Genomic DNA, 19,334 nt, shown 5'->3' with positions numbered 1-19,334 from the left:
TTTAAAGCTCTAGCTGAGAGAGTAGCTGAAGTGTAGACCTTTTACCCCATCTGTCTAATGACCTTGCTTCCCTTTCAGAAGGAATAGGGTTTTAGCTATGGTCGCTACTGCCTTGGGACCCTGGGATATAGTTTCGGGTCTGCAAGTGGGGCCTTGTAAAGGTGGTGATGAGTATCTGGCACCCTGTAAAATCTGTCTGGTTTGGCAGGGGCTGGGGTAAAGAATCTGGAGCGGAGCAGACATCATTGAAAGCATCATCCACCACAGAGAGAACAGGAGGTATAGCTAAGGGCCTGTGCTGTGGGAGGTGCAGAAAGGTGCTAAGTCTTTTCTGGAGTCTGAAAATCCTGTTGCTGCCACTGGAACTGCTCGCATGGCATGTAAGGTTTCCCAAAGGAGAATTCTTCTGGTGGGAAGCAGCTGGAATGGATTCTTCAGCATCAGAATCTTCAAAATTGGAGAAAGGAGCCTCTGGCTGGTCAGTTATGTCTGATTCGTCAGCAGAATCATCAGAGGACACTGGCTCAGGGGCTCTGCCCTAGGTCTCTTCTCTGGGGCTGAGAGGCCCTGTCTGGGTGAGATTGAGATCCTCTAATTAATGAAATTAAATCTTCTGCCAAAGTAAGCATTTGAGAACTAGAAGAGGGCCTGGTTGTGGGGGTTTAACAGGCACTGTCTTAGTAGTCTTGGCTGCTTTAGCCCTGGCGAAGGCCTTAATGGACATGGCTGCTGGAGGCCTAGCAGCACCACGTGCTGGGGTAGAGACATCCAAGGGAATGGTGTCTGATAAGTCAGTGGCAACCACCGTAGTGGATAAAATTTCTGAGGCTGATTCAAGAGTGGTAGCAGGGGCCTCAGTTGTAGAGATAGGTTCAGCTGTACTTTGATCAGTTTTCTCGGTTTCGCCGAAACCGAGACACTCGCGTTTGCTTAACCATGGTTTCGCCGAAACCGCGGACCGCGAGTGTCGGTCTTTATCTTTGCGTTTTTTGGCAGATTGGGTAGTCGGAGGATCCGACGGCATAATGTACGCAAAATCAGAACCGAAAAACTGTTCTGCAAACTCCGACCGACGCCTAAGCGTTCGTCGGTTGAAAGAAGCACAGGCCGAACAGGCTGCTACGTCGTGGGCTGGGCCTAAACAAGGCAGACAATAAGAGTGGAAATCTTTATGAGGTATTTGTTTCCCACAGGTTAAACAATTAACTTTTTCTGACATCGGCTGAGGCAAGAAAGAGTCCCCAACGGGGTACTTAGCTTTAGAAGTCTTCGTAGTATTCGGTAGAAGTAATCTCTGGATCCGACCGACCGGCACTTGCGAACAGCTTCTGCTTCGGGCGCCACGCGGCAAGAAAGACTGAGGAAAATGGCGTCGGCTGATGCTTTTATACCCGAAGACCAACAGAGATGACGTCGGGTGAAGTGCGACATCAGCCGAAGCCGGACCCGGACTTTGGAATCCGGCCGACTGAAGGGCTGCCTGACGACAGGACAACCCAGTTGTTATGACTGCAGATGCATCCATGAAGGACATCCTGTACTGCAGCTGTATTAGCACTCGAACATCTACATTTATGGTAGGTACAAAACTGTACTATGTTCATTGTGCATACAGCTGCAGTAATCACAGATGGGTAGAGTCCCAAAGCTACGCACAGGGTGGTAGGTACTAGGAGGAACTGGGTTGAGCCAGAATGCCCTGCAACACAGCAGTGGCAAAGCCTGCTCTAGTTCTGGAATATAAAGGCAGGTGGTAGTGTTTTGTGAAGGTATGTACAGAACTCCAAGTGGCTGCTTCCAAAATATCTTTGGTGGGAACTCCTCTGAGGAAGGCTGTAGAGGTAGCTGTGGCCCTGGTGGAGTGTGATCTGATACCTGTAGGAACAGATTTCCCATGATAGGAATAACAAAAACGTATGCAGTGGCCTATCCACTTTGAAATAGTCTGCTTGGTAACTGGCTTCCCTTGAGCCCCTACAGCATAGGACACAAAGAGTTGTTCCGATTTCCTGAAGGACTTTGTTCTGTCCAAATAATAACGTAGCTGCCTATGGATGTCTAAAGAGTGTAGCAGCCTTTCCCCTTTGTTTTGAGGATTGGGGTAAAAGGTAGGGAGGTGTATGGCTTGATTTAAAGCTACCCTGGATACCACTTTAGGCATAAATGACGGGTTGGTATGAAGGGAAACCCTGTCCTTATGGAAAATGAGAAAGGGCTGCACCGCCATGAGGGCCTGTAGTTCCGAAACCCTACGAGCTGAAGTGATAGCCAGAAGGAAGGCTGTTTTCCAGGACAAATATTGCAAATCTGTTGAGGCAGCTGGTTCAAAAGGAGGCAATGTTAATTTTTCTAGTATGCAATTAAGATCCTAGGCTGGTATTGGTTGTTTCCTTGGTGGTCTTATATTCTTAGCCCCTCTGAGGAACTGTCGTAAGAGTGGGTGAGAAAATAAAGGAGGATCCGTGTTGAATTCTGCAGAAATGGCTGAGGCATGGATTTTTATGGAAGAAAATGATAGTCCACTGTTCAGCAGCTCAGCTAGATACTGTAATACCTGAGGCAAGTTCAGTTTTCTAGGGTCCTGGCCTTTTTTCTCATTCCAAGAGCAAAACCGCTTCCATTTTGTGGAGTAAGCTTTTCTAGTAGATGGCCTTCTGGCCTCCAAAATGACATCCTGCACCTCCTTGGAGAGTAGGGTCTGTTGTGGTGTTAAGGAATTTTCCATGCAGCGAGATGGAGTGTTTTCAGCTGACTGTGGAGAGTTTTGTAGCTGTGCTGAGTCAGCAGAAGAGGCATTAGAGGCAGGGACCAGGGTGGAGTATGTGTTAGGCTCCTCAGGAGTGGGTACCAGTGTTGCCTTGGCCAATCTGGAGCAATCAGTATCATCTTCGGTCTGTCTGCTCTTGCTTTCAAAAGCACCTTGGGCAGAAGAAGCAGAGGTGGGAATGCCTAAACTGTCCAGGTTGTCCAACTGAATTAAAGGGTGTCCACTCTCCAGGCCTTTGGATGAAAGGTCCTTGAACAAAACTTTTCCAATTGATGATTCCTGTGGGAGGCAAAAAGATCTATGTCTGGCCTCCCCCACGCTTGGATTATCTCTGTAAACACCTGAGGATGTAACTTCCATTCGTGTGGATCTGTCATATTTCTGCTTAGATTGTCTGCCAGCGTGTTTTCCAATCCTGGCAAGTACTGTGCTTGAAGTTCGATTTGCCATTCCAGAGCCAAGTTCCAAAGAGTCATGGCTAGTCTGCACAAGGGGTATGAATGTGTTCCTCCTTGTTTGTTTATGTACCACATTACTGTGGTGTTGTCTGTTCTTATCAGTAATTGTCCTGGATGCAGGAAGTCCTTGAAAGCTGTAATTGCATTTATTACTGCTAGCATTTCTTTTTTGATTGATGTGAAGGTGCTTTTCCTTTTGGGACCATTTGCCCTGAATGCACCTGTCCGTCATGTGCGCCCCCCAGGCGTAATCTGAGGCGTCTGTTGTGATGACTTGCTTTGCTTGAGGCTTGCAGAATCGGAGACCTGTGTTTGCTTGACATTCTTGGGCCCACCATAGAAATTCCTTTTGCAAACATGGAATTATTGGTATTATTGTTTCCAAACTGTGACTGTGTTGAGACCATAGGTTTTTTTAGGTACCAGTGAAGTTTCCTCATATGCAGCTTTGCACATGGGATTAAAAGAATGCAAGATGCCATGAAGCCCAGAGCCTGCAGGATTTTCCTTGCAGTAAGCCCGGTACATTTTTCTAGTATTTTGAAGTACTGAGTTAGTTGCCCCTGTTTTTCTGGCGTAAGATAGGCCATCTGGGTGTTTGTGTCCAAGTTGGCACCCAGGAAAGTTATTTTCTGAGATGGAGTTAGCCTGGATTTCTCTTTGTTGATTGTGTATCCCAGAGAATGCAGTAACCGTGTTACATATGCCAGATGTTCCAGAAGTATGTGCTTGCTGTCCGCTTGGATCAGGCAGTCGTCCAAATAAGGGTAAATTTGTATCCCTTGAAGTCTGCAGTAGGCAATCACGGATGCCAGGCACTTTGTGAATACTCTGGGCGCAGTAGCCAAGCCAAAGGGCAATGCAGAGAATTGATAGTGGACTGAACCTGCAAGAAATCTGAGGTATCTTCTGCAGCTTTGTCTGATTGGGACATGCAGGTATGCCTCCTTGAGGTCCAATGTTACTAGCCAAAACTCCTTGCCCAGCATGGGATGAAGTTGCTGTAATGTGAGCATCTTGAATTTTGGTAAGAGTAAAAATGTGTTTAGGATGGATAAGTCCAAAATGGGTCTCCAGTCGGTTCCTTTCCTTGGTACCAGAAAAAGTCTTGAATAAAAACCTTGACCTTGTTCGTGAGTAGGTACCTTTTGAATAGCTCTCATGCTTATGAGCTTTGAAATTTGTAGTTGTGCCTCTGCCCTTTGATTGTGTGGCAGGTTTGGCATGCCTCTCATTTTTGGAAGAGTGTGGAATTGAAATTTGTAGCCTCTGTTTATAACGTCCAGGATCCATTTGTCTGTTATGACAATATGCCAATTTCTTGCAAATAATGCTAGTTTTCCTCCCAAAAGTGCTGCCAGCTGAGACATGCTTGGCATGGAAATGAGGGAGTCATTGGGTTTGTTTCCTGTATTGTTGTGCACTGTCTTCGCCACCTCTTGGTGCTGGAGTTTGCCATTGTCGGCCTCTATATGATCCTTGTGACTGCCCTCTGCCCCTTGTGCATCTGTATCTACCTCTTTGGGGCTTGTCAGTGGCTGGAAAGGATCAGTTTTTTGAAGGCCAATTTCTGCTAAAACGTGGTGGTTGGACCTGTAAAAAAAGCTTTGACAGTTTGCATAGATTTGGCTTTTTCTTCCATTTTCCGTAATATCTCCTCAGCATTAGTACCAAACAGCACATCCTTTTGTAAAGGAGCATCTAGAAGTTTAGCTTTCACATGATCAGGCAAGTTCTGTTCCCTAAGCCAGGCATGTCTGCAAATGACTGATCCTGTAAGCAGCCGCTCTACTTGAGGCCTCTAGGGCATCATAACCACATTGTAAGGTGTGTTTACCCACTTGCTCTGCACTATGCATCATATCCTGCAACTCCTTAAAATCTGGTTGTTCAGGTTGAGACATTTTATTCCTTAATTGTGATAACAGGAACTGTTGATATTTAAGCATATGAAACTGACAGTTTAAGGCCCTCATGGCTAGGGTGGCCGAGGTATATACCTTTTTTCCCCACCTTTCTAAAGATCTTGACTCTCTTTCGGCAGGAAGTGGATTCTTGGCAGTGGAGGCCTTCAATCCCTTGGGGCCTTGAGAAATGGTTTCAGGGTCAGCATTATGGCTTTTGAAGAGAAATTGGTGGGAGTTAGGTACTCTGTAGTACCTATCAGGTTTGACTGGTGCAGGAGGCAGAGAATCCGGGTTAAGGCAAGCCTCCAAATAAACATCATCAAGTATGTCCAAAACAGGAGGTATCGCCAGAGGTCTGTGTTGAGGTAACAAAAGAAATTCCCTAAGTCTTTTCTTGGAATCTGAAAAGTCTTGGCCTTCCCAATGGAAGTGTTCCCTCAAAGTGTGCAAGGTTTCCCCAAAGGAAAAATCCTCAGGAGGAGATACAGAAGGAATGGACTTGCTCTGCATCCGAATCCTCAAAAGGGGAGTAAGAGTGTTCCTCTACATCAGAATGTTCTGATAAAATGGAGCCCTGATCAGAAGAGGGAGAATCTTCCTCCACTCTGGGTCTCTTGTCTGGAGGGGGTTGAGAACCCCTGATAAGAGTAATTAAATCCTCAGCCATTTTAAGCATCTGTTTTTTAGGCATGGGGCCTGGAGATGGGCCCTGTGCAACAGGCCTCTTGGGATGCCTGGCTGCTTTGGATTTAGTAAAGGCCTTAATAGAAAAAGAAGATGAGGGTCTAAAGACACCATGGGTGGAAGTGGACCTGTCCACATTAGTAGGCTCAACATTAGCAAAGGCTTCGGTGGTTGTAGTTTGGGAAAGGGCCGAGGTTCCAGCGGTCTCGGGTACAGAGGACACCGCCAAAGGAGTGTCGTCGGTAGTCAGGGACTGCAAAGGCATCTCGCTGAGAACCGGACCACGTGTAGCCTGTTTTGGCGTGGTGTCGGCGGGGACCGTGGACCTCGCGTGCCGGTCCTTGTCTTGTTTTTTGGACAAAACGGTAGTCGGAGTATCCGACGACATTTTATAATCAAAGGCTTTACCAAAAAAGTGTTGGGCGAACTCGGCCCGACGCTTAATAGTGCGTTTATTGAAAGTAGCGCAAAAGCGACAGCCCGAGACGTCGTGGTCTGGGCCTAAACAAGGTATGCAGAGGGAATGGAAATCCTTATGCGGTATTTGCTTCCCACAAGAAATACAATTATTAACTTTTTCTGACATCGGTCTGAGGCAAGAAAAGTTTTCCCAACGGGGTACTTAGCTTTAATGAAGACTTCGGTTTCCAATATTTCCGTAATTCAGGAGCTGGCCGACCGGCACTTGCGAACTGCTTCTGCTTCGGGCACCGCGCGGCAAAAAAGACTGAGGAACATGGCGTCGGCTGTGTCTTATATACTCCAGCCTCACTGACGTCAGGAGAGAAAGCGACAACAACCGACGCCAGACCTAGACTTTGGAATTCGGCCGACCGAGGGACCGCCTGACGGCAGAAAACCCATCTGTGATTACTGCAGCTGTATGCACGATGAACATCATTATGTTGAACAAGAGCATCCAGTAACTTTGCTTTCACTTGATCAGGCAAATTTTGTTCCTTTAACCAAGCATGCCTTCTAATGACCGTGCCAGTGGCAGCTGCCCTGCAAGAGGCCTCCAAAGCATCAAAACCACAGTGTAAGGTATGTTTTCCCACCTGCTCAGTAGCATGCATCAAATCATGTAATTCCTTATTGTCTGCACATGCAGAAATGGTACTCATTTTTTGTTTCATAACAGACAAAAGGTATTGCTGATATTTCAACATATGAAATTGACAATTTAAAGCCCTAATAAAGTAGCAGAAGTGTACACTTTTTTGCCCCATCTCTTCAAAGCTCTAGAATCCTTATCTGACGGAATAGGGTTCTTAGCAGTGGCGGCCTTAACACCCTTAGGACCCTGAGAAATGGTTTCTGGATCAGCAGTAGGATTTTTATAAAGAAACTGGTGGGAGTCAGGGACTCTAATATCTATCAGGCTTAGCAGGGGCCGGAGGAAAGGAGTCAGGAGTTAAATTAGACTCAGAAAAGACATCATCCACAATATCCAAAATAGCAGGAATAGCCAGGGGTCTGTGTTGGGGAAGAAGGAAATCCCTAAGCCTTCTCTTAGATTCAGAGTACTCCTGCCCTTCCCAGTGAAAATGTTGCCTCATGTCATGTAAAGTTTCCCCAAAAGAATAATCCTCAGGAGAAGAAGCTGAAGGAATGGATTCCTCAGCATCAGAATCCTCATAAGGAGGGAAAGTATAATCCTGTTCACAGGAAGACACTGAAGAGATAGATGCCTGATGAGGATTCATAACCCAATTCTTGTCTTGACCTTTTGTCAGGAGGGGGATGTGAGCCCCTAATCATAGTTAACAAGTCCTCCGCCATTTTAAGCATTTGTTTTTGAGATTTAGGTCCCGGATCAGAGGAGGCCTGGGCCGGAGTCTTTGTTTTAGAAGGAGTCTTTGCCTTTGCCTTTACCTGAAGCTGCGTAGGCCTAAAACCCCCCTCGGAAGCCGGTACCTGCACAGCGGCTCCGGACCCATCCGAGGGAGCATTATCCGAACGTCCTGCACCTGGAGTATTCGAAGGCCTAGTTGGCTCCTCGTGGGAGTCCGTTTCGGCAAACGGTTCTGTAATGGCTGATGACAGGGGCTGCGAAAGCGCCTCACTGACGACGGCTGAACCAGCAGCTGGCTCTGATTGTAAGCTGTCTGATTTGGACCTTGAAGGCCTATCCTTATCCTTGCGTCTTTTGTGAACTCCGGTAGTCGGAAGCGTGTCCGACGACATGTAATTAAATAGCCTCCCAAAGTAATGAAAGGCAAAATCGTATCTCCGTTTAATAGTACGTTGATTAAATCTAGCACAAAACCGACAACTAGCTACGTCGTGGTCAGGGCCTAGACAAGGAATAGAGTAAGAGTGAAAATCCTTATGAGGTATTTGCTTCCCACATGAAATACAATTATTAACTTTTTCTGACATCGGTCTGGAGCAAGAAAAAAAGTTTGCCCAACGGGGTACTTGGCTTTGAAAAGAAGAGTGTCTTCGGTATGAAGCACCAAAAGTAACAGGAGTCAGCCGACCGGCACTTGCGAACTGCTTCCACCGCGCGGCAAGAAAGACTGGAGAACATGGCGTCAGCTGGGAGCTTTGTACCCCTGGCGCTCTGACTTCAGGGAGGGTGACTACACAGCAGACGCCGGACCCAGACTTTGGGATTCTGACCGACCGAGGGCTGCCTGCCGGCAGGGAGAACCCTACAGTGATGACTGCAACAGTGAAACACGATGAACTTCTGCTATGTAAGTTGTTGGGAGTTTCTGATGGGCAGATTAATGAGGATCTAATCTGGATCAGAATCAATGGTTGCACTGGCTTTGGGTACGATGTAGAGATGGGATTTGCGCAGTAACATTACACCAGCCACTTATTTCTTGGATGAGTGTCAAAGACATAATTGTAATTTTTTTTTTTTTTGGGGGGGGGGGGGAGCTGGTATCACTGCTGCATTTATTTTTTTTCTGTTGTACAACTATTCACATTTGAGTCTATCAAGCTCTACTGCTGCTGGTAAAGTTTTTTTCAACTGCTGTCATTTCTGCATGCACTTTCAAGGCCTTTGCCATGGTTGAAAACATTACGAAAAATCTGCAAACTTCTTACCTGGGCCACATGCACTTGTGATTTACAAGTCCATTAACTTCAACTACCCTACATCACACCAATGACATATAAGAGACTTGAGGCATCACAATAAAGCCTCATGCGAAACAAAGCAATGGCTGTTGCAAGCTCTGTAATCTTTTTTGTTTTTCCTACATCAAAACTTCATATCACTTAAATGGCTTCAAGCTTTTCAGTTTCTGAAAGCAAAAAAATAAATCACTCTTACTCTTCTACCCCCCCCCCCCCCCAAGTCTTTTTGCTGGACTTTTTCTTCTGTATTCCTCAAGTCGATACTCAGGAAAAATGCTTTTATCCTGTATTCCTCAAGTCGATTTGTGTCTTTCGGCTTTTCCCGGTTAGTGGTCGCCACAGCGGAACTCCGGTCTGCTAATGATTGGCAGTAGATTTTTTTTTTTTTACGTGCTGGCTTGCCGGGCCTAACGCACAACCTTCAACGAAGGAACGCCCATTCACACATGTCGCTACACAGAAGACGCTATAACTGAGAATCGATACTCAGGAAAAATGCCAACACCAAGATTTTTTATTGATTACTTCAATAATGAAACATGAGAAATCTGTAAAAAATATATATAATATATATATATATATATATATAATATATATATATATATATATATATATATATATATATATGTATATATATATACATATACATACACACACACACAAAATGTCTACATAAAGTTCATGGACATTTCATCACACTTGCAATACCGTCAGAATGAGCTCATAGTCTTGCCTAACACTGCAAGTCTTTAAAAGCACACGTCATTTTCAAACATTCAGATGTACACTAAACTCTATGCAAGACCCCCATGCATATTCTCAAACAGTGCAAGCGAAACACACCACACTGATGTGACTACTTCAAACACACAACATTCAAAAAAGTCACTATATTGGTAATGTGCCTGCTCACAGCAAGATGTTGTAGACAAGCAAGCTTAAGTCAGTCATGTATAAACAACCTGCTTAGACCAAAAATACACAAGTGTTCATTTTAAACAAGCAACACACACACTGGTGACTCTTGCAAATGTGTTATTACCAGCTTAAAAAAAATGACTCACCTGCTGGAGAGGCACTTTCTGTGGTGTAGTCTGAGGTGACTGGTGTGGCTGCGTCCACGGCTGGTGATGAGGAAGTGCAGGAGGAGAGGACTGGTGATGAATTGCAGCGTGCGACTGCATTGGACAAGTTTGCAGCTGTTGCTGAAAAGGTGAGTGCTGACTTGGATGTGGCTGTGAAGGCATTAGTCTTTCTTGTAGTACCTGTGGTTCTGCATGGCCCATGCCAGGACAACCATTAGGCCTCATATGTCCACCCATCTCCCTTGCTGTTGGAGAGATACCAAGAAAAGGCTGTGGCTGCTGCATACCTCGTGGACCAATGTTCCTCTGACCAATTCCCATAGTTGCTGATGTTTGGTGTGACTGTGAAGGGTGCGGTATGTTTGGATAACTACCCACTTCCAGGGGTATTCCAGCACTTCCAGGTCTAACCTGTGGAGGAGGAGTACCTGCTGGATTATTCATTGCTTTCAAAGGTGACATAGGTGGTGGAGAGGCATATGATCCCTGAGGCTGTGAAGGATGCATAGTTTGGGTATTCATTTGGTTAAGTGAGCCACTAGGGTGAATGGGCTGCTGGTGTAGTAGTCCTGGTCCAGTGCTAGGTGGAAATCCTACAGTGTTTGGGTACCGGGAAACTGACTGGTTCATAGAAGCATTACTGCTAAGGCCTAAAGTCTGATTCATCCCTGTACTGTTAACTAATCCCTGATTCATATTACCATAAGAATATTGAGAATACTGCCCTGAGTTACTTAGAGTTGGTGAAGGTACTGCCTGGCTACGAGAATTAAAGTTAAGATTCTGTGGCCTGACCGTACCTTGCTGCGTAGGAGAAAATCTAGGACTGTGAGCAACTGATTCTCCATGGAGAGCAGTAGTAGGGTGGTGATGAAATTGCTGAACTGGGTGATGCAAAGAACCACCCATACTGGGACTTTGCTGGGGTATGTGAGCCAAGTGTCCAGGGCCAGATGTCCCAATAAAAGGATTACCCTGACTGAGACCCTCCTGTCCTTGAGAGAACTGGTTCATCCTTTGTTGTGGTAGCTGGCCACGTTGTTGCAAATAATCCGTACGAGGAATATAATTTCCCATTTGCTGTATATGTGATGAATGTCCCTGTCCTGGAGGCACAGAAGATTGCTGCTGCTGCTGGGGTGGTGGTTGCTGCTGCTGGTATGGACCTCTGATCTGGTCTGGGACTGGAACAGCACGAGGTCCCCACAAAGAACCACCATCTACAAAAGGCTGTGTATGTCTATCATTCTGCATGCCTGGATAGCCTCCCATCTGAGCACCTCCATGAGGAACCTGAGGAACTGGTGTGCTGTGATACTGAGAATGAGGAGACGCCATTCCATTTCCAGGGTTGCTGCCCAACATTCTATTAGGCTGCTCCATAAGATGGACTTTCTGCTGTTCATATGAACTATAATGATCAAAGTGCGACAGTTTTGTTTGATTCTGAGAGGGTGGGGGGTGGTGCAAGGGTGACTGTATAGAACCATATCCTTGGTCAAGAGACAACTGTTGGCCCATGGAATTAACTGGAGCTTCTGAGTAACCACATTCACCAAGGGCTTCCAGACTTTCACTAAAAATATTGCTGTCATCACCAAACAAACTCATCATTCCGGGGTCAGCCATCTTCTTTCAGCTCCAAGTACTTAAGGAGCAGTTTTATGCTTCACCTACTCTGAAGTTCTTAATCCTCAACTGCTCTCCAGCCCATCATGGTTTCCTTAATTCTTCTGGAAAATGAAGCATCAGGCAAAGTCTGGCAGTAGGTCCTTAAAAAAAATAAAAAAAGACTTTAGAATAAAATAATATTCTATTTTACATTTTTTCAGGGTAAATGTGTACATGTACACAAAACTTGAGTCATGAGGCAGGATTTTATGCAAGCTTGAAAAATACAACTCTTTTCACATAGTACACTTCAGGGAAACTAACTTTTTATAAAAATTTGTCCAACTGTCAACAGCAGATGCTATTACAAGTTACTCTGAGCTGACAAGCACTAACCTCAAATTCATTCATTCTGTGGCCTCTTAGTCTTTCTATTCCTGGATGAAGTAGTCAGAACAAAAGAATATAGAATGCAGTGGCTGCAGCAGCAGCTGTCAAATCAGCAGGACAGATGTAGGAATACAGCCAAACAGTCCCATCTGCTTTAATAAAACTCTGAAAATTACCATTAGCATGCCTTTTAACGTAACTCTGAGCAGCATGTTCAGGTGACTTAACAACACTGTGAAAGGTGTGTAGTCTTCTCCACCAGCTTAACTCAGTGCTGTTTATAACTGCCTGTCAAGTGCAAAACTTAAAACTACTGTTAGGTTTGCCAATATCTACAGGAAAGATGCTGCTTAGAAATAGAGTATGTGTTTATTTTCTCTAACCAACATTATACTACACTTCTGTAAAAATTTAGTGCACTATTATCCAGCCCACTGAATGCGCACATATTTTCCTGTGGGGTGGGGCATTTTTAACTTGTGTATAAACATTAATATATTAAGACTTGTGTGCTCAAAAGGGTCTTTCTTTCTCTTGTGGGTGCCTTCCCTTTACTAACACGTACAGAAAATTGTAAAGCGCTCTCCTTTTCATTAATGTCAAATGGAAGCTGAAAAGAAACTACCTAGAAAAGCTCCCTACAGAGTGAGATAAGTACAAGTTTGCCTGCCCTGGTTACTGGCAGTTGCCAGACTATGTACTGGCCCCTACTGCGTAACACTTCACATTACCTGAGGCCTGATCCAAGACACAAGAGGGATGAAATATTGCAACTGAGGCTGAATTAGTGGTCTCAGTGCTGGACAGACCAGGCAGGGAGGAAGACCCCCTGGCTTCTCGCAGGGAGGCTTGCGTGTACTTGAAAGCATATTGGACAGGTACGATTTCCCTCGCTAACAGTGGAAAAAAGACCTTCCATGCATTGGGGGTGGTGGGTGGGCTGTTGAAAGGGTCATCATTCCTTGAGGAAGCAAGGGAAAGTCCTTCCCGACAGTCCAATTCACAGACCCTTTCCCTGCACAGTTAAAGTGCACATAGGGACATTAGAGCTGCCACAACCAAAAATCATTGAACCACCCATGATTAATGACTAAATGATGTTCTCTGTCAGCATACTTTAATCTTTAATATAGAAAGAATGGAAAGGCTGGTAAGAGGAGACTGCTGTCTGGTAGGCAGTACGGACAAATTAACAAAAATGTTTATCTACTTACAAGTGTTTTTTTGCCCTGTAACAAAAACATCTCGGGGCACACTAACTGACAGCACTGACTCCATGCCCACTGCCCTACAGTCACTGCTAGCTTTTCCAAAATGCTAACAGCAACTGAAAATTACTGGGTATATCACATACCATCAAGAGAACCAATTACAAGTGGCGAAACAAGATCCCATTTATGACAAATTGCAAGTCTGCACCAGCTGGAGGCTCCAGAATACAACTTTTGAAACAAATCCTGCATTAAATCACAAAGCAGTCAAAGTCCTCCCCCAATCCTGCTAAACATACACAAATAAAAACAAACATCCGGCAGGAAAACCTTTGCTACCACTCTCAAGAACCCTGTTCAGCCTGGCTCATGTGACACGACAGCTGTCAGGAGTTAAACACCAAAAAGAAACAGTGACTCATTTGCTCAATCTCAATAATCAGAGATTCTCTTGTACATTTCTGCTAGCCTGGCTATGAGATCAGACTTGTTAACTGCACTTATATTATCCCCCCCCCCCCAGTCAAAGATCTAAAATACACTCTGCTGTGACTGCAAAAAGTGGTTATGGGATCATTTTTTTTTTTCTGATTTTCTTTTTTTGGGTAGATGCAGATTACCAAATTTTAAAAATTGCATGTTTACAAGTTTAAGAACAAAATTAACTTACACTTCCTGAAGTTGGTCTTGTACAGATCTGTTGTCATTTGATTTACTTACATAAAATGCATAAGCAAAGTCCAACAGCAACAGCACTTCATTAAGGTACTAGGAGTCTTATTTCCCTAATAGCAAACAAAGGTCTGGAACTTCCTCCCGATGCATCAACTCATGCTGGTTATGCAAAAAGAAAAGATGAAGTGTGCACTGACCACACCTTCACTATTATCTAGATTTGCTCAACTGCTTGCTGCTAACATTTTTCTAGTCAATAAGAACACTCCCTCTCCAAAATAAGTGTGTGCATGTGCACTTGCACATTTTAACTTTAGTAAAACAAGGTCCTCCAGGCATTATATTAAAGCTGAATACATCTGTCTGAACTCTATGCAGTTGTTTGGTTACCAAACTTAGCAAAAAACTAGCTCAGTGGAAAATGGGTTTTGTTCTTAAGTGCCTGAGACTAGGGTTTGAATAGTCAGCCGTGATTACAAAGGGCTGTTCTGGTATAAAAGGCCAACTATAATTCTAAATCTCCTTTCTCAAGGCCTGGTGACAGTGGTGGCAGGAAAAAAGTTGTATACTAACCATGATGTTATATCAGTGTTGCCCATTTTCATTCTTCATCAACCCATGTGTTTCAGATCTGACCCTCTGATACGACTCTGCCTTTATACAAGCTGAGGATTCTAAACTCTCTCTCCTCTCCTACCCATACCACCTCATTTCCCCAAATTACCTCAAATGGCAGCGATTGATATTCTCATTCATAATCAATAAAAAAGGGTCTGCTGCCATGGATAAGAACTTTCCAACTGTCTTCGTTACTGGCTTGGTGGATATGGGCATCCTGAGGCAATGTAGAAATTGCCTCATGTTTACGGACAACCAATTAATTCTCCAAACTGATATGGTATGTGAGAGATGTATTTACACAAAGTCACAGGAGGCAAAGCTCTCACATAAAAGTACTCCTAATGTCAATAAGGTTGTCAGTAAGTACACATGCTGCACCCATCATGCAAAATTCAAAGCAGACATATAGACCTACACATACTGAGGCACTTGCATTTAACCTTCCTAAACCACAAAGACCGCCTAGACAAAGTACACAAACACCCTCAGCAGCCCCAAACGTACTCTTTCAAAACACCCACATCAACACATACAACCTACTTCTCATGGAGCCTCTACATCTACGCCCATATGGCAATTCATCACACAATCCAACATTCTAGTTATTGGAGACTCCACTGAGAGAGAGAGACACTGATGTCCTTCTCACCAGGCTTAGTAAGGAGACAGTTACAGTCAGTTGCTTATCAGGGGCTAGGATCCGCCACATTATTCATGCACTCAGGTCACTGGATCATAATTACCAATATGACTCATAGTTCATGTGGGAGTAAATGACCTGAGACGTACCTCCCTAGACCATATGAAGAAAGACATCACAGAGCTCTCAGAACGAGTCCCTCAGGCTGGTACGAGCCTAGCATTGAGGAGTATTTTACCTTCTCCAAGGAGGATGCCACAACACGAACAAAAGATGACTGACTTTAATAACTGGCTTAGTTTCTGGTGTCATTCCACGGGGATGCAATATTTGTCAGCGTGGAAGGAGATGGTCAGACCACGCTGCTTTGCCAGGGATGGTATGCACCTCTCCCCTCAAGGCTTCCGAATATTATCTAAAACATAGTCTTCCCCCATAGTGCCTTTTTTACGCAATGCCAAGCTGAAAGTACTTCCAACATAACAAATCAAAACCAAGGAAATCTAAAGGTATTACTGCTCAACGCTAGGAGCCTAAACAAAAAACTCCACTCCCTGGAAGCTCTCTCTACCCTAGAGAATGCTGATGTCTGTGCGGTCTCAGACACGGTTTAATGCCACGTACAGCACACTGCTTCAAATTTTCCCTTAGATCTTGCTAGCCTTCACATGTTTGCACTTAAACTAGATAATTTAAAACTAGCACTTTCTCAGAACTAATTGTAGGAATTACTGTAGCATGTATACTACCAGCACTAAACTCTCCACAACGGAAAGTAAGATAAAGTACAGTTTTGTACCTACCATAAATGTAGATGTCCGAACTGGATAGCATCTGCAGTCATAACAACTGGGTTGTCCTGTCGTCAGGCAGCCCTTCAGTCGGCCGGATTCCAAAGTCCGGGTCCGGCTTCGGCTGATGTCGCACTTCACCCGACGTCATCTCTGTTGGTCTTCGGGTATAAAGGCATCAGCCGACGCCATCTTCCTCAGTGTTTCTTGCCCCAGATGCCAGTAGCCCTCTTGGAGGCTAAAATTTGGATAGATGCCAATGTTTCCAAAAAGATAGAGGTAAACACAAAAATAAGCATGTATGTACATATATACAAACAAATACACCATAAGACTCCCCCCCCCCCCCACCAGCTAGCTATTAGGAGGGTAAAATACCCTAGGAGTACCACAGAGGGGAAGGAGGGAGGGGAATCCTGACTGCAGATGCTATCCAGTTCGGACATCTACATTTATGGTAGGTACAAAACTGTACTATGTCCTTCATGGATGCATCTGCAGTCATAACAACTGGGTAGAATACCATAGCCAACTAGGGGAGGAGGATAAAACTAGATTATGGTGTGTTTAGGATCCCTTGCAGTACAGCAGTGGCAAACCCTGCTCGGGATCTGGAATATAGAGGTAAATTATAATGCTTGGCAAATGTATGCACGGAGGTCCAAGTAGCCGCCTCAATAATGTCTTTGGTTGCCACTCCACGTAAGAAGGCTGTGGTAGTGGCTGTTGCCCTTGTAGAATGAGGTCTTATGTTCTGTGGAATTGGTTTTCCATGGAAGGAGTAACAGAATCGTATGCAATTTCCTATCCATTTGGAGATTGTCTGTTTGGAAATAGGTTTTCCTTCCCTTCCTGTTGCATAGGCTACAAAAAGTTGGTCAGTCTTTCTGCTATTTTTTGTTCTGTCCAAGTAGTAGCGTAGCTGTCTATGTACATCCAAGGTATGCAGTATTCTTTCCCCTCTGTTTTGTGGGTTGGGAAAGAAGGTAGGTAGGTGGATTGCCTGGTTCAAGGACACTCTGGATACCACCTTAGGCATAAACGTAGGATTAGTCCTCATGGACACTCTATCTTGGTGGAAGATTAGGAAGGGTTGCACTGCCATTAAGGCCTGTAGTTCTGAAACCCTCCTTGCTGAAGTAATTGCCAGTAGGAAAGCAGTCTTCCATGACAGGTGTTGTAGGTCTGCTGTTGCTGCTGGTTCAAAGGGTGATAGTGTCAACTTTTCTAGCACAAAGTTTAAGTCCCAAGCTGGTAAAGGTGGTTTCCTTGGAGGTTTTACATTCTTGATTCCTCTGAGGAACTGCCTGAGCAAAGGGTGCGAAAAACAGGTGGATCAAAGCTGTATTCTGCTGAAATAGCTGATGCATGTATCTTGATGGAGGAGTAGGACAGGCCTGACTGAAGAAGTTCGGCCAGATACTCCAGAATGTTAGGCATATCTATGTTTGACACATCTTTTCCTCTTTCAGTACTCCAAATGACAAACCTTTTCCATTTTCCAGCATAGTTCCTTCTTGTTGAAGGTCTGCGTGCTTCAAGAAGAATGTCTTTAACTCTTTGGGAAAGTTCTGGGTTAGCTGTTGCTATGTGATGTTCCATGCAGTCAGTTGCAACGTTTTTAGGTTTGGATGTATGATGCTGTAGTTGTTCTGAGTTAACATCAAAGGCATCAGGGGTATTGGCCACATATTGTTCTGAGACATGCTCCTCAGCAGTGGGTACCAGTGTTGTCTTGGCCAGTTTGGAGCTATCAGGATTATCCTTGGACGTTCTTCCTTGATTTTTAGTAATACTTTGTGTATCAAGGGAAGAGGTGAGAATGCATATGCTGTCAGGCCTTTCCAGCTGAAGGAGAGCGAATCCACTTTCCATGCCAGTGGGTGGAATGTCCTTGTGCAGAATTTTTTGAGCTGGTGATTGAGAGGTGATGCGAATAGATCTATCTGAGGCATTCCCCATTTCTTTGAGATGGTCTTGAAGATGTCCGGGTGCAGTTTCCATTCGTGGGCATCCGATGTGGTTCTGCTTAATATGTCTGCTAGAGTATTTTCTTTTCCCGGTACAAATATTGCCTGTAACTGGATGTTGTAGCTGAGTGCCAGGTTCCACAGTTCCAAAGTCATTCTGCATAGGGGGTATGAATGAGTGCCTCCCTGCTTGTTGATGTACCACATGACTGTGGTGTTGTCTGTCCTTATCATCAACTGGCCCTCTGAGAAATGGTCTGAACCTTTGGATTGCCAGTTTTACTGCCAGCATTTCTTTTAGGTTGATGTGCAGGTGAAGTTGATCCTGTGTCCACAATCCTTGCACGCATTTGTCCAGCATGTGGGCCCCCATCCTAGGTCTGAAGCGTCTGTTGTGATGGTCTGGCTTGCTTGACATCTGCGAAAGGGTAGGCCTGGGTTTGTCTGGCATGCCTGAGCCCACCATAGGAACTCCTGTTTTAAGCATGGAATTAGTGGGATTTCTGTTTCTAGGCTGTGTCTGTGTTGGGACCATAAATTCTTTAGGTACCACTGTAGTTTTCTCATATGTAGTCTGGCAAGTGGGACCAAGATTATGCATGATGCCATGAAGCCCAAGGCCTGCAGTACTTTTCTTGCTGTTAACTTGTTCAGCTTTGTTAGTGCCAAGAAGTAAAGAGGGAGCTCTTTTTGTTTTTCTGCAGTTAGGAATGCCATTTGTTTTACTGTGTCCAATTCCGCGCCCAGGAATGTCCTTGTTTGGGATGGTATCAGCCTTGACTTTTGTAGATTGACTGTGTATCCCAGTGCTTGTAGCAAGTAAATGACCCTTTGTAAATCTGTTGTCAGCTTGCTTTTGTTGTCCCCTTGTAGCAGGCAGTCGTCCAGGTATGGGTAAATTTGAATTCCCTGTAGTCTGCAATGGGCGATTACTGATGCCAGGCATTTTGTGAATACTCTGGGCGCAGTAGATAAGCCAAAGGGCAATGCTGAGAATTGATAGTGCTCTGATCCTGCAAGAAATCTGAGGTATCTTCTGCAGATTGGTCGAATGGGGACGTGCAGGTATGCCTCCTTGAGATCTAGAGTTACCAGCCAACACTCCTTGCCCAGCATGGGAAGAAGTTGCTGTAGGGTCAGCATTTTGAATTTTGGGACAATGATGTATGTATTTAAGGCGGACAGGTCGAGAATTGGTCTCCAACTTTTTTCCTTTCTTGGAACTAGGAATAGTCTGGAGTAGAATCCCTTTCCTTGCTCTGCTGTTGGCACTCTTTCCACAGCTCTCATGTTTGCTAACTGCATTATCTGTTGTACAGCCTCTGTTTTTTGATTTGGAGGTAGATTTGGCATTCCTCTTTTGATTGGTAAAGTGTGGAAGTGGAACCGGTATCCTTGATCTATGGTTTGTAAAATCCACTTGTCTTT

The 19,334-nt window shown here is 44.7% G+C and overlaps 1 protein-coding gene across 1 annotated transcript in view; it reads right to left on the bottom strand.

Moving 5' to 3' along the window:
* Positions 1-19,334, bottom strand: part of CHD7 (chromodomain helicase DNA binding protein 7) — a 2,781,650-nt gene that overhangs the window by 2,426,631 nt on the left and 335,685 nt on the right. Inside the window, exon 2 of the mRNA XM_044065875.1 lies at positions 9,977-11,769. Within this exon, the coding sequence (XP_043921810.1) occupies positions 9,977-11,626 (1,650 nt within the window). The 5' untranslated portion in view covers positions 11,627-11,769. The remainder of the gene's footprint in view (positions 1-9,976; positions 11,770-19,334) is intronic.

Source organism: Protopterus annectens, chromosome 3.part0 (genome assembly GCF_019279795.1).
Source record: "Protopterus annectens isolate FY-2018-M chromosome 3.part0, PAN1.0, whole genome shotgun sequence".
Classification (NCBI taxonomy): domain Eukaryota; kingdom Metazoa; phylum Chordata; order Ceratodontiformes; family Protopteridae; genus Protopterus; species Protopterus annectens.
The sequence above is the reverse complement of the archived record's forward strand: the minus strand, read 5'-3'. Positions and strand labels throughout refer to the sequence as shown.